Here is a 14,458-nt window from a genome sequence, read left to right on the forward strand (position 1 = left end):
CTGGAGTCACCACTGAGTACAGAAATGACACCAACAGGTCCAGAGATGGGGAGGAAATGGTGGGGGGGTTCAGGTAGGCCAACATGGCAGTGCTGATAAACAGGGAGATCACAACCAGGTGAGGGATGCCCGTGGAAAAGGCTTTGTGCCATCCCTGGTCCGAGGGCATCCTCAGCACAGCCCTCAAGATCTGCACATAGGAAAAGAGAATGAAAGCAAAAGCCCTGAATGCTAGTAAGACACTAAGCACCAGAAGCCCAACTTCTCTGAGGTAGTCTGAATGTGAGCAGGAGAGCTTGAGGATGTGGGGGATTTCACAGAAGAACTGGTGCAGGGCATTGCCCTGGCAGAGGGGGAGTGAAAATGTATTGGCCGTGTGCAGCACAGCATTGAGAAACCCACTGCCCCAGGCAGCTGCTGCCATGCGGACAAAAGCTCTGCTGCCCAGGAGGGTCCCGTAGTGCAGGGCATGGCAGATGGCAACGTAGCAGTAATAGGCCATGATGGTGAGAAGAGAAAACTCTGCTGAAATGAAAAAGACAAACAGCAAGGCCCGTGTAGCACGTCCTGCATAAGAGATGACCCTGGTGTCCCAGAGGGAATTGGCCATGACTTTGGGGAGAGTTGTGGAGATGGAGCCCAGGTCAAGAACAGAGAGGCTGAGGAGGAAAAAGTACATGGAGGTACCAAGAAGACCGAGTGGATAAGGTCCTCTATAGACAGATTGGAGTAGGCTCACATTCACAAGCCCTGGTCCTCAGAGGCTTAGCCACTCTGATAGCTGTTGGAAGGAAAGCACAGCAGCGCACAGGCAATCCAGGAGGTTCCTGGAACACATTAACGATTACATCCTTCTCCAAGTGACAGCAGAGCCAATGAGGAGAGATGCCATGCTGGACTTTGTCCTGACCAAGAAAGAGGGGCCCATGGGGAATGTCATGGTCAAGGGCAGCCTTGGCTGCAGCGACCTTGAGGTGGCAGAGTCTGGGATCTTTAAGGTGGCTAGGAGAGCGCACAGTAAGATCGCTATCCTGGACTTCAGGAGATAGACTTTGGCCTCTTCAGGGTACTGCTTGGTGAACTACATTGGGACAAAGCCCTGGAAGGAAGAGGGACCCATGAAAGTTGGCTAATATCCAAGGGCTACCTCAGCCAAGCTCAGGAGCAATACATCCCGGCAAAGAGGAAGTCAGGCAAAGACAGCAGGACACCTGCGTGGATGACCAAGGAGGTCCTGGTCAATCTCAAAAAGGAAAAGGAAGCCTACAGAGGGTTGAAGCAAGGACAGGTATCCTGGAAAGAATTGTCCGAGCAGCGAGAGATCAGGTTAGGAAAGCTAAAGCCCAGGTAGAAGTGAATCTGGCCAGGCGCATGAGGGCACAGCAGTCCTGGCCTTGGGGTCCCCTCAGGCACCTCATGCGTCTCCCCACTCTCCCCTCCCTGTGCCTGATGAGGCCCTGCTGACTCCCTCGGCACTGCAGCGTCCTTGTGCGTGGACACATTGATTCAGTGCTTTATATTGGTGGACTTCACCTTGGAGGGTGTTTCACCTTCGGAGTCTCCATCCGTTCCAGTCCAAGGGCAAGTGTTGAGTCCCTAATCCCGCCTCTCCTCCCCCCTAAAAAATGCATTTCCAGAATGTCCGGTATATGCCGTCAGTCCTCTCATACATGAAGAAGACTGAGGAGATAATGGGAGCTCATGGACTGTCTCCCCTTCCATTGGGCACCAAGAAGAGCGCTTTTAAATCCAGAATATTTGGTGCAGTGGAACCCAATAGTACCATCAGCTTGGCTCCAGAAATATTGAAAACACAAGAAAAGACTCATTAAAATATTGATTCCTTGAACATGTTCTTGGAAGGAACTTTGGAGGAGCAGTCCATCCTTCAGGCACTGCACTTGGGAGGTGCCCTTTTATTGAAGAGCTGTTGTCTGTCAGGCCACACCTGAAACAGTGTTGTGCAAGGGTAAGACACATTAGGATCAAGCCTAAAGACAAGCAGTGTAAACTCAGAAAAATATCTATAAGCAGGATTATCACAAGAGAAAAAAGCAGACTCAGAGCCTAAGATAAGCCTTGGGCAATGTGCATGGAAGGGGCGGCAGGTTATTGTCGGTGAAACAGTGTCCATTGGGCCTGTTTCCGCAGGGCATCCTTGAGCTCCTGGTTCCTCATGCTGTAGATGAAGGGGTTCATTGCTGGAGGCACCACCGAGTACAGAAATGACACAACCAGGTCCAGAGATGGGGAGGAGATGGAAGGGGGCTTCAGGTGGGCAAACACTCCAGTACTGATAAAGAGGGAGACCACGGCCAGGTGAGGGAGGCACGTGGAAAAGGCTTTGTGCCGTCCCTGCTCAGAGGGGATCCTCAGCACCGCCTTCAAGATCTGCACATAGGACACCACAATGAAAACAAAACACCCAAAGGCTAAACAGGCACTAACCACAATCAGCCCAACTTCCCTGAGGTAGGAGTGTGAGCAGGAGAGCTTGAGGATGTGGGGGATTTCACAGAAGAACTGGTGCAGGGCATTGCCCTGGCAGAGGGGCAGTGAAAATGTATTGGCCGTGTGCAGGAGAGAATTGAGGAACCCACTGGCCCAGGCAGCTGCTGCCATGCGGACACAAGCTCTGCTGCCCAGGAGGGTCCCGTAGTGCAGGGGACGGCAGATGGCAATGTAGCGGTCATAGGCCATGACGGTGAGAAGGCAATACTCCCCTACAATCAAGAAGACAAAGAAAAAGAGCTGGACAACACATCCCCAGTAGGAGATGGCCCTGGTGTTCCAGAGGGAATTGGCCATGGCTTTGGGGAGAGTGGTGGAGATGGAGCCGATGTCTATGAGGGAGAGGTTGAGGAGGAAGAAGTACATCGGGGTGTGGAGGCGGTGGTCGCAGGCGATGGCGGTGACGATGAGGCCGTTTCCCAGGAAGGCAGCCAGGTAGATGCCCAGGAAGAGCCCAAAGTGCAAGAGCTGCAGCTCCCGTGTGTCTGCGAATGCCAGGAGGAGGAAGTAGGTGATGGAGCTGCTGTTGGACATTTGCTGCTTCTGGGCAGGGGCCCCTGTCCAAGGAGGGAAACAGAGTAAGTCAATGCAGACTTCTGTAAGAAAAATGAAAGCCATTTCCCGTAGGCTCTCTCTGCATTGCCCACAGCCCCACAGGTCAGAGGAAAGCGGGGACACTGGTTCCCATGGACACACCGGCAGGAGTGGATGAACAAGATCAGTGTGGGACTCTGCAGCTGAAATTCCCATCCCAGGGAGGCTGACAGCAATAAAAAGGTAACTTTAAAGGAGACACGTGGAGAAACCTGGAGAAATGCCGTGAGGGTCTGACTGGGAGAGGTATGGGGAGAGGCAGCCGGGCACTCGGGACAGCATTACCCTCACCCTGCTGGGCACGCCACCGCCCAGACACTGATCATGCAGGGCAGGTGCCCTCAGCCCCACCGCTGGGCAGCAGCAATGGGGCACGTGGCAGGAGGGATGCCCTTCGCCTCTCCTGCTGCTCTGCCGGGCACAGAGCTGACTCCCACCCCAGAGCCCATGGCCGTGAGGGCTGAGGGCAGTGCTAGGTGGCTCAGGGAAGGCATCTGCACTGCAGGGGTGGCTGGAGGTGCCCCTATCTCCCCTGCAGCAGGGCTTCCAGGAGCAGCTCCCTCCTTCCCTGCCCATCTCCACTGCCTGGAGCTCTCCCTGCCAGCAGCCTTTTCCCTGCCCCCACGTCTCTTCCCTGCCAGTGCTCACAGACCCCATGGCAGCCCCCGTGTGCCCAGCTCTGCCCTGCAGCCTCTGCGTGTGTGCAGGGGCTAAAGGGCAGGTGCCACAGACCCTGGTGAGACTGGAAAGGGGATGCTGGTGCTGTCTGTAGCCCCCGGAGCTGGAAAACAAAGACAAAGCCTCAGGAAAGCTCCTTATCTCTACAGGGATCCCTCCTTTGAGCTTTCTTTTAAAGTCCCATTGTACATCTGCCACTGCCCACCCAGCCAACCAAGATGGGAAACATCAAAAGACAGACCCTCTACTGTTCAGGGAACTCAAACATGAAATGTGCCCTCAGGAATGCCCAGAGGTGATCTGGAGGTGTAAACAGTCCTGACCCACACATGTCCCTCTAAAAAACAGAATGACCCCTCCCCACCAGGGGTTGCTACTCCCACCCACAGCTTCTCCCCACAGAACCTACGTGGGAGCTCCCCGGGCAGGCGGAGAGCTGACCCTGGCAGGCGGTAGAGTCCCTGCTCTGGCACACAGCCCCAAGGGTGCAGGGACCCTGCTGGCAAGGACAGCCCTGACCACCCCTGCCTGCACACCCACCTTCACAGCCCTTTGACCATTCCTGGGAGAAGGCAGCCGTCATGCTCGTGCCTCTGATGGTGAAGCAGGGAAGCCCCAATCTAGAGAATGTCCTCTTCTTCCACAGCAGAGAAGTTGTGAGCGTCCTCCTAAAAGATCCCACGGGCTGTGGGAGGTGCCAGCTTTTGGAGATCTCTCCAGCTACTGCAGCTGCTCTGCTTTGGGAAGACTTCTCCCCCCACTCGCCCTCAGCATCCTCCCTCTCCAGACTGCCTTCAACCTCTCTCTGCCTCCCTGCTCTGCCCTCGCTGCCTGCAGGCAGTGCCCTCAGCCCTGCTGCGCTGGGCAGAGGAGCTGCTCCTGGGCAGAGCTGTCTCTCTGCAGCGCTGCCCGCTTGCCAGGACCTCCCTCCGTCCCAGCAGCCCGGCCCAGCTCGGCAGCAGAGGACCAGCTGTGTCTTTCTCTGCCTCCTCCCCACACTGCCCCAATCCCTCGAGGTGTCCCTGCGCCTCCAGGGCTGACAGCTCCTCCAAGGCAGCGGGGTCTCTCCTGGGGAGCAGAGTTTGAAGAACAATGAAGTCATCACCGACTGTCCCTCTCTGAACCCTGGACAGACTGATCCCTGTGGTCGGAAGGAATCTCTGCTCTGCCAGGGTGTGTGGACCTACAGGAGGCATCAATGTTCAGTGTTCCTCAGCAGTATTCTTGAGGCCGGAGGGACATTCAGCTTCTCCAGTGCACCCCACAGACCCACCAGAGGGGGGATTCCTCTTGCCTCAGCTCAGTTGCCCTAAATCGGAGTGAGCTCCTTCTCTGAGGTGCCCTGTGAGTAACGGAGACAGAGGCCAGGAGGGAGCTTTTCCAATGCAAACACCGGGTGACATCTGAGGTGCCAGAGGTGGTTCAGGACACGTGCAGGGAACTGCAAGCTCTAATGGAGCAATTGTGAGAGGCAGGGCAGCATCTGGGGGCATTGTCCTGGATACTGGTGGGAAATCCCTTTGGCCAACAGAAAACATAGAAGATCACAGAATCACAGGATCACAGAATGGTAGGGGTTGGAAGGAACCCTCAGAGATCGTCTAGTGCAACCCCCCTGCCAAAGTAGGGTCACCTTCAGCAGGCTGGACAGCAATGAAGCCAGGCGGCTTTTGAATATCTCCACAGAAGGACACTCCTTAGCCTTTCTGAACAGCCTGTTCCAGTGCTTTGGTGCCTTCAAAGTAAATGCATTTTTCCTTGTGTTCAGATGGAATTTCCTGTGTTCCAGTTTGTGCCCATTTCCCCTTGTTCTGTTGTTGGGCAGCACAGAAAAGAGTCTGGCCCCATCTTCTTGACACCCGTCTTTTAGATATTGATAAGCATTGAGGAGATCCCCTCTCAGCCTTCTCTTCTCCAGGCTCAACAGACGCAGCTCTCTCAGCTGTTTCTCATAAGAGAGGTGCTCCAGACCCCTGAACATCTTTGTAGCCCTCTACTGGACTCTTTCCAGCGGTTCCTTGTGTTTCTTGCACTGGGGTACCTAGAACTGGCCACACTACTCCAGATTCGGCCTCAGCAGGGCAGAGCAGAGGGGAAGGATGACCCCCCTTCACCTGCTGGCCATGCTCTTTTGTAATTCACCCCAGGAGACTATAGGCCTTCTTGGCCAACAGGGCACATTGCTGGCTTATGGTCAACTTATTGTCTACCAGGACTCCCAGGTCCCTCTCAGCAAACTGCTTTGCAGCAAGTGAACCCCCAACCTTTACTGGTGCATGGGGTTTTTCCTCCACAGGTGCAGGACCCTACACTTGCCCTCGTTGAACTTCATTATGTTCCTCTCCACCCAACTCTCCAGCCTTTCCAGGTCTCACTGACCAGCCTGCCATTTCCTGGGTCCTCCTTCTTGCCCTTTTTGAAGACTGGCGTGACTTTGGCTTTCCTCCAGTCCTCAGGCACCTCTCCTGTCCCCCTGACCTTTCAAAGATGATGTAGAGCGCCTTTGTAATAACATCTGCCAGGTCCCTCAACACTCCTGGGAGTAACTCATCAGGGCGCTGGGTGTCAAGTTTGCCTAAATGATCTCTAACCTGATCTTCCTCGACCAAGGGAAAGTCTTCATTTTCTCAGATTCTTTCTCTTCGCTCCTGGGTCTGGGATTGCTGAGGGCCGGCCTTACCAGTAAAGACTGAAGCAAAGAAGGTATCAGTAATTCTGCCGTCTCTGCATCCTCCGTCACCAGGGCACCCACCTCATTCAGTAGCAGGCCCACATTTTCTCTGGTCTGCCTTTTACTACTGATGCACTTGGAGAAGCCCTTCTTATTGTCCTTGACATCCCTGGCCACGTTTAATTCCAAGTGGGCTTCAGCCTTCCTCGTTGCATCCCTGCGTACTCTCGCAATGTTTATATACTCCTCCTCTCCCTGAAAAAAGTGCCTCTCCAGCTCTCCTGTAGGCCCCCTTTAGGTACTGGAAGGGTCTATAACGTCTCCTTGAAGCCTTTTCTTATACAGGCTGAACAACCCCAACTCTTTCAGCCTGTCTTCAGAGGAGAAGCGCTCCAGCCCTCTAATCATCTTTGTGACCCTCCTCTGGACTCACTCCAACAGTTCCGTGTCCTTTTTCTGTTGGAGGCTCCAGAGCTGGATGCAGTACTCCAGGTGGAGTCTCACAAGAGTAGAGTAGAGGGAAGAATCACCTCCCTCGACCTGCTGGCCATGCTACTTTTAATGAAGCTCAGGATGTGCTTGGCTTTCTGGGCTGCAGGCACACATTTCTGGCTCATGTTGAGTTTATCCACCAACACCTCCAAGTCCTTCTCCTCAGGGCTTCTCTCTATCCATTCTGCACCCAACCTGTATTTTTGCTTTGGTTGATTTCCTCTTGCAACTCTAAACTTCAAACATTTTTGGTGTTGTTATTCTCTTTGCTTGGTTTTGTCTTGTTTTAATAAGTGATTTCTCAGTGATTTTGTGTGCTGCCTTTGTTTGCAAAGGCAAGTGATCATAAAATTGGGGTGGGATGCAGTTTCAAGGATGTGGGTGCGCGGTGCCAGTGTAGGTGCCTGGGACCCTCTGCCCAGGCTCCAGCTGCAGCTTCCCAGGGGCTCTGGTCTCCAGCAGCTCCTCTGGGACAGTGGCCAGGCCCAGGCATGTGCTTCAGAGACACAGGACCCTCTGGAGTCACCACTGGGTACCGATGGTCAGGCAGCAGAGCGCTGCCTGGAAGCCTGAGAAATATTAACATGCATATGAGCATGACCTCATCACCTTAACAAGTGAATACTTGTAATAAATATCAGTGTTTTCCCATAAGATCAAATGAGTTTATTTTATAGGAAGAGGAGAGCTATTGATCTTCCCCTGTACTTGCATTGTCAGGACTCCCTCTCTCAGGCTCCGCATTTAATCTTCCTCATCTTTCACATATTTCCCAACTAAACTGACCATGTCTGAAGGCACCTTTCCAGCAGTGCATCTGCACAGAAGCACTTGCGATTGCTCTCTACATTTCCCTTCCCCTTCCTCTTTCACCATTCAGACACCTCTCAACAATCCAGTTGTGGCTTTGAGCTTCAGGCACTTAAAAGCTGGCCTATCTTTCAGTAGTCTAATTCTGTTACTAGCAAACTCTTTAATTGTGCTTATTTTGTAATTTCCCATCTTTCTGAAACATGTATTGCATGTCTTCATCTGTGGAAATATCCAAACCCACCTAGACAAGCCCTGAAAAAGCTGATCTAGCTGAGCCTGTCTCAGCTGGACGGCTGGACTAGGTGATATCAAGAAGTCCCTTCCAAACTCCATATTTCTGTGATTTTGTGAGTATAAAGGAGAGAAGTAAGACTGAAGGAAATTAACAACACGTAGCCTGTACCAGAAATAGGGTGAGATCCTGTGGAGAGGACCCATGCCGGGAAGGGTAAAAGTGTAAGGAGGAAGGAGATGCAGAGGTTCTGTGCTGACCATAACCCCCCATTCACCACCCCCACGCCCCACATGTCTCAGAGTCAGGGTGGGTAGAAGAATTGGGAATGATGGAGTAATCTGAGCCTGGGAAAAAGGAGTGGGGAAGGAGAATGGTCTTTAATATTTTATTATATTATATTATATTTTATCACTATCAAAATCTATTTTAATTGGCAATGAATTAAACTGATCATCCCCAAGTCAACTCTTCTTTGCCCCTGACAGTAATTCGTAAGTCATCTCCTTGTCTTTATCTTGACTCGTGAGCTATAGCATCTTATTTTCTCCTTTTGTCCTTTTGAGTCTGGGGTGTGAAGGAGCAGCTGGGTGGGTGTCTGGCAGCTGGTCAAGGCTGACCCACCACAGGACCACCACATCAGGACGGCTGTGTCCAATCTGGGGCTCCCCAGCACAAGAAAGACCCTGACAGATAGGAGCAAGTCCTGCAAAGGCCAGAAAGATGGGCGAGGCCTGGAGCACATTATATACAAGGAAAGGCTGAGAGAAATGTTTGTTTGTTGTTTTATCTTTCCAGAAATCTCTCAGAGCCATACACTGGAGCACAGACCCAGGCAACTTGGCGGAGTCTACAACAATGTAGATTTGCAATATCTCTCTAGACAAGGCCATGAGCACCTGATGGAGCCAGAGCTGTCTCACAACAGGCTTGGCTGAGGGACCAGCAGTGGCAAGAGCTTCTGGGATTTGGTGTGTGATGAGTGTCAGTAGGAAACTGGTTTCCTTTTTATTAATAATTGCAGTGTATTTGGGTATCACGAAGCTGCAAAGGATGGGGATGACCATGAAGCAAAAGTCCCTCCTCAGAGCTGGGCTGTACAGCCAGAGATGGAAAGCCCGGTGTGTGGAGTGGTCAGAAAGAATGCCTCTCGTGCAGCTTCCCCGGGGTGTCCAGGGAACATGGCGTAGACCGGGCCCCTCTCTTCTGCACCTTTGCTGACTTGTTTGCCTCACCGTGTCACCTGGCTCTGCCCTGTGGGCACCCTGTTAGGTGCCCTCCCCCTGCACACCCAACCAGCTGAGCTCTACACGGGTGTTTTCCTCTCCCAGACACTTTCCTGCCCAGACCAGCCCAGGAGAGAAGTCCAGCCTGGGCCGGCCCTACAGAAATCCCCACCACAGGGTGCTGCAGAGCTCTGGGCGCTCACCCCGCAGCCACAGCCCCTCTGAAGAGCACAGCAGGTCCCGGGGAGCAGAGAGAGGTGGTCTCAGCCTTCCTCATCAGCCCCAGGGCTGAGGGCCAGCCATAGCATGAGGAGACAGAGGCCAGTGTCTCCCACTGTCCCCTGCATTTGTCTCCAAGAGACCCTTATCACCAACTGCTGGCAGCCCCACTGAGCCAGCCCCTCTCCCCACCACAAGACTCCTGACCCAGGGGCTCCTCAGGCTTCTCCTGCGGCCCCAGCAACAGTGCAAACTGCCCTGAGCTGCTGCTTGCAGAAACGGGTCTCTTTTTCATTTACCTCCCCTGTGGAAGCATGGAGGTGCTCCTTTGCTCGTGTCCAGGGATGTCCCTGTCCCCAGAGACCCTTTTCCTGGGGGACTGCGTCCATGTTGGCCTGGCTGGCCACTCCAGCTCCATCCCCACGGTCCCCACAAGACCCTGAGCTGGCAGTGCTCTTCTGCAGGGTGAGTGGGCTGCGGTGCCCAAAAGCCACAAGGAGACAGTCCCAGGCAGGTCCCTGTTGGTCGTTCATCGTTACCATTGGAACTGGGCGCCCACACGTAAAGGCTCAGGACAGACTCATTCCCCAACACATCACCCCGTGCCATCCACCCCTGAGGCCATGACGAACCCCAGCTCAGCAGCATGGTCTCATGGCTGCAATCTCTTCAGCCTATTCCTGACCTCAGCTTTGGAAGAAGAGCTCAAACTCCAGACACTGGGACTGAGAAAATCTACTTTTATTAGAAAGCTGTGGCATGGGAGAAAAACTCTACCATCATGAAAGACACACGTATAAGGCCTTTGAGTCAGACTGGTCAGGCTGGGTTCATGCCTCTGGAGAAGTGGAGTGGATGTAGACACTCCTGGGCAAACAGGACTATCACAGGTAAAATGCCCAAAGCACAGGAGGTTGCTGATAGGAATTCAAAATCACTTTTGAAGAGACATGGGCTGCACTGTTGAAAGACAAGTGATTGAAGAAGTTTCTTCAGTGCGTCTCTGAGCTCCTGGTTCCTCATGCTGTAGATGAGGGGGTTCACTGCTGGAGGCACCACCAAATAGAGGAATGCCACCACTAGGTGCAGGGATGGGGAAGAGATGGAGGGGGACTTCAGGTAGGCAAATGTGGCAGTGCTGATAAACATGGAGACCACAGCCAGGTGAGGGAGGCACGTGGAAAAGGCTTTGTTCTGTCCCTGCCCCGAGGGCATCCTCAGCACAGCCCTGAAGATTTGCATGTAGGACACCACAATGAAAACAAAACAGACTGAAGATAATGAAAAACCAAACACAAGCAGCCCAGCGTTCTGGAGGTTGGAATGTGAGCAGGAGAGCTTGAGGATGTGGGGGATTTCACAGAAGAACTGGTCCACGGCATTGCCCTGGTAGAGGGGCAGTGAAAATGTATTGGCCGTGTGCAGGAGAGAATAGAGAAACCCACTGCCCCAGGCAGCTGCTGCCATGCGGACACAAGCTCTGCTGCCCAGGAGGGTCCCGTAGTGCAGGGGTTGGCAGACGGCAATGTAGCGGTCATAGGCCATGACGGTGAGAAGGCAATAGTCCCCTACAATCAAGAAGACAAAGAAAAAGAGCTGGACAACACATCCCCAGTAGGAGATGGCCCTGGTGTCCCAGAGGGAATTGGCCATGGCTTTGGGGAGAGTGGTGGAGATGGAGCCCAGGTCCAGAAGTGAGAGGTTGAGGAGGAAGAAGTACATGGGGGTGTGGAGGCGGTGGTCGCAGGTGATGGCGGTGATGATGAGGCCGTTTCCCAGGAGGGCAGCCAGGTAGATGCCCAGGAAGAGCCCGAAGGTCAAGAGCTGCAGCTCCTGTGTGTCTGCGAATGCCAGGAGGATGAAGTGGGTGATGGAGCTGCTGTTGGACATTTGCTGCCTCTGGGCATGTGGTCCTATCCTTAGAGGAACGGGCAATGAAGAGTTAGGGGAGATTTTTTTGATGAAAATCAAAGCCTTTTTCCTTAGACCCTTGACGGCTACACACAAACCCCATTCTTTTTCCAGGTGACCTTCCTTCATCACTGGTCCTGCAGCTCTGGTTGGTGCTGGTTGAGTGTGCTGTGAGGAGCAGGGCCTCTGCCTGTTGGCTTCTGAGGAGTCAGCCCTGCCCTGCAGCAGTGGGTGTGTGGGCATGGTGATGGCAGGAGCCAGTCCTGGCTCTTGACTTAGAGGAACCTACTTCTTACGCAGAAGGGCTTTTCAGTGTCTGCACTCCCAGTGCTAAGGAACCAGGATGGTAGAATGGATGTTGCAAGGTTTTGGTATTTTACTGCTTCCCTCATCCCACATGGGGAGTGTTATTGGACGGCAGAAAGCCCCAGCATTTTTGCTGTGCTCAGGGAGAACAGAGCGAGTCCTGTGAGGCAAGAGGATTGCCTCTGGCTCAGTGCAGGGTGAGAGGAGCGTGTCTGCCTCTCCATCTTCTTCCCAGAGCCTTGGGCTTCCACCTTTCTCACATGGAGGTTGATCACACTCCCACCTTACCCTGGAAGTCAACCAGACACTGGTGTCACCAGTGGTGACACTGGTCACTGCAGACCGCTAAATGTCTCACCCTTTCTCAAGGTCTCAGCCCCCCACTTCTAGACAAGGACACACATGGATCATCTCACCAACCCAACAGCATTTCCTCCATCGTAACATCTCAGTGCTTCTATCTGGGGCTTTCAGATAAAACAGAAGTGCTCTGAGGACAGGTTTGCATCCTGAGGGAAGGTCACAGCTTGGAAGGACACCTCAGGGAGGAAGCCTGTTGTCCTTATGATGATATTTCATTAAGTAAGAGCCGGCTCATATCCCAGCCCTACAGACTGCATTGACCACATCTCCACGTGTGCCAGGAAATCTGGGACTTGTTCCCATAGACACAGCTGAGTGAAAGGACACACAAGATCAGTGTGTGTCTGCAGCGGAAACTCTACCTCCCCAGAGAGCCTGACAGCCAGAACAAGATAACAATAGCAATAGCACAGACCCGTAGAGGAAGAAGGAAGAGTAGAGGAAGAAGGAAAACCACAGTGAGCTCAGAGAGGCCGTGGGAGAGGCAGCCGGGCACTCAGGATAGCCTTACCCTTACCCAGCCGGGCACGTCACCTCCCGGACACCAGCACTGCCCGGCAGTCGCTCTCAGCCCCTGTGCTCTGCAGAGGGCAGCGGACACACGGCTGGAGAGCTGCACCGCGCTCTGCTGGAGCTCTGGCTGCAGAGGAGGTGGTTCACGCCTTGGACCCCACAGCTCTGAGGGCAGAGGCTTTGCTGGGTGGGAGAGGAGGCAAGGGGGCTTGCTCAGAGGAAGGGGTCTGCACTGGAGGGGATCACATGGAGATTTCTGAATTCTCCCTCCCACCACCTTTCTGGTTTTAGTTTCCTCTCATTCCCTGATCATATCCCTGCTGCCTGGAGATTTTCCTCCTGGAAGGTGTTTCCCTGTCCCATGTCTTTTCCCTGTGAGTGCTCACAAATCCCATCCCAAACTCTGTGCGCTCACCTGGGCTGGACAGAAACCTGCCTGTTTGCATGTTCCTCTTTGCAGGTGGAAAAGGGCAGGTCAGGACAACCCTGACAGGTCCAGCAGAGGGGATGTTGATGCTGTCCATAGGCAGAGGAGTGGCTGAAGGCACCTTAGGAGGCTTGTGGCAGATTCTAATGAGCCCTCAGAGTTGAATTTCAGGAGTCTCAGTGACTTGTTAAAACTTGAAAGCTCCTTTTCCAGGTACACTTTTCTCTTCCCCCATCCCCTCCCCAGAATAGGAAACTGAAAAGACAGACTCAGGAAAGCTCCTTATCTTCATAGTGATTCCTGCTTTGATCTTCTTTTTGAGACAAACCCTTGGAAATATCCTGGGGGTGATTTGCATCTTTGAGCAGCCCTGACCTGTGAGCAGCAACCCTCAAAAGCAGGAGGACCCTACCCTGCTGGGGGATGCTCCTTCCACCCACAGCTGCTCCCCACAGCGCCGTGGGAGCTCCCCAGGAAGGTGGAGAGCTGACCCTGGCAGGCGGCAGAGTCCCTGCCCTGGCACACAGCCCCTGGGGTGCAGGGACCCTGCTGGCAAGGACAGCCCTGGGATACCACACAAGCACATCCACCTTTACACTCCTGCAGACATTAGGAGAAGGCAGTCATCGTGTTCTTGTCCCTCTGACGGTGCAGTGGAATGTCGCTGACCTGCAGCACATCCTCCTCTACAACAGAGAAACTGTCAGAGTTGTCCTTACTGATGCCACAAGCTGTGGGATGTGCCAGTTTTAGGAGATCCTTGCAGGAACTGGAGCTGCATTGCCCTGCAGCCAGAGATGTACTGTGTCAAAGTCTGTGAAGATTTCTCCCTCAGTGAGCTCTCAGCGTCCTCCTGCTCCCAGTTGTCTTTAAGTTCCCTCTGCCTCGCTCCTCTCCTCTCGCTGCCTGCAGGCAGCGCCCCCAGCCCTGCTCCTGGGCAGAGCTGTCTCTGCAGCGCTGCCCGCTTGCCAGGAGCTCCCTCCTTCCCAGCACCTCAGCCCAGCTCAGCAGCAGAGGACCAGCCCACGGTGGCACTCTCTCTGTCCCCTCTGGGCTCCCTGGAGGTGTCCCTGCGGCTCCAGGGGAACCTGCTGGTAAACAGCCTGAAGAAGTCCCTGATGTCACCTCCCTCAGCTGGGCAGAAGTACTTCTTTCCTGCACTGTCATTTCTCCTATTAGGAAAAGATTTTTGTGTTTGAGAATCACCTTTCCTGGTCCCATCATCTGACGGGACACCCAATCGGCTACTGGGAGGGATCTCCTTTACCCCTGCTGAGGGAAGGGATGCACATGAGTCAATAGGCGCATCTCATTTGTCCGTTTGTAGTCCTGGGGCCAGAAGGGGGCTCAGCTCCCTGCCACGCACAGCACAAACCCACAGGAGGTGGGATTCCTCTTGCCTCAGGTCTTCAGGTGTGCACAAAATCGACAGCTACACGTGAGCTCCTTGCCTCAGCTCCCTTGCTGGTTAATGGAGGTGGAGGGCAGGGTTGGGCTGTTCA

The 14,458-nt window shown here is 53.7% G+C and overlaps 1 protein-coding gene across 1 annotated transcript; it reads right to left on the reverse strand.

The window, feature by feature from the left end:
• Positions 1 to 2,109: 2,109 nt before the first annotated feature.
• Positions 2,110 to 3,045, reverse strand: LOC309685283 (olfactory receptor 14J1-like; the record flags this gene model as incomplete). The annotated part of the gene is made up of 1 exon (XM_082501071.1): positions 2,110 to 3,045. The coding sequence occupies one exon, from the start codon at positions 3,043 to 3,045 to the stop codon at positions 2,110 to 2,112; it is 936 nt and encodes a 311-aa protein (XP_082357197.1).
• Between the last annotated feature and the right edge of the window lie 11,413 nt (positions 3,046 to 14,458).

This window comes from Vanellus vanellus, assembly GCF_965231255.1.
Source record: "Vanellus vanellus genome assembly, contig: HAP1_SCAFFOLD_612, whole genome shotgun sequence".
Lineage (NCBI taxonomy): Eukaryota > Metazoa > Chordata > Aves > Charadriiformes > Charadriidae > Vanellus > Vanellus vanellus.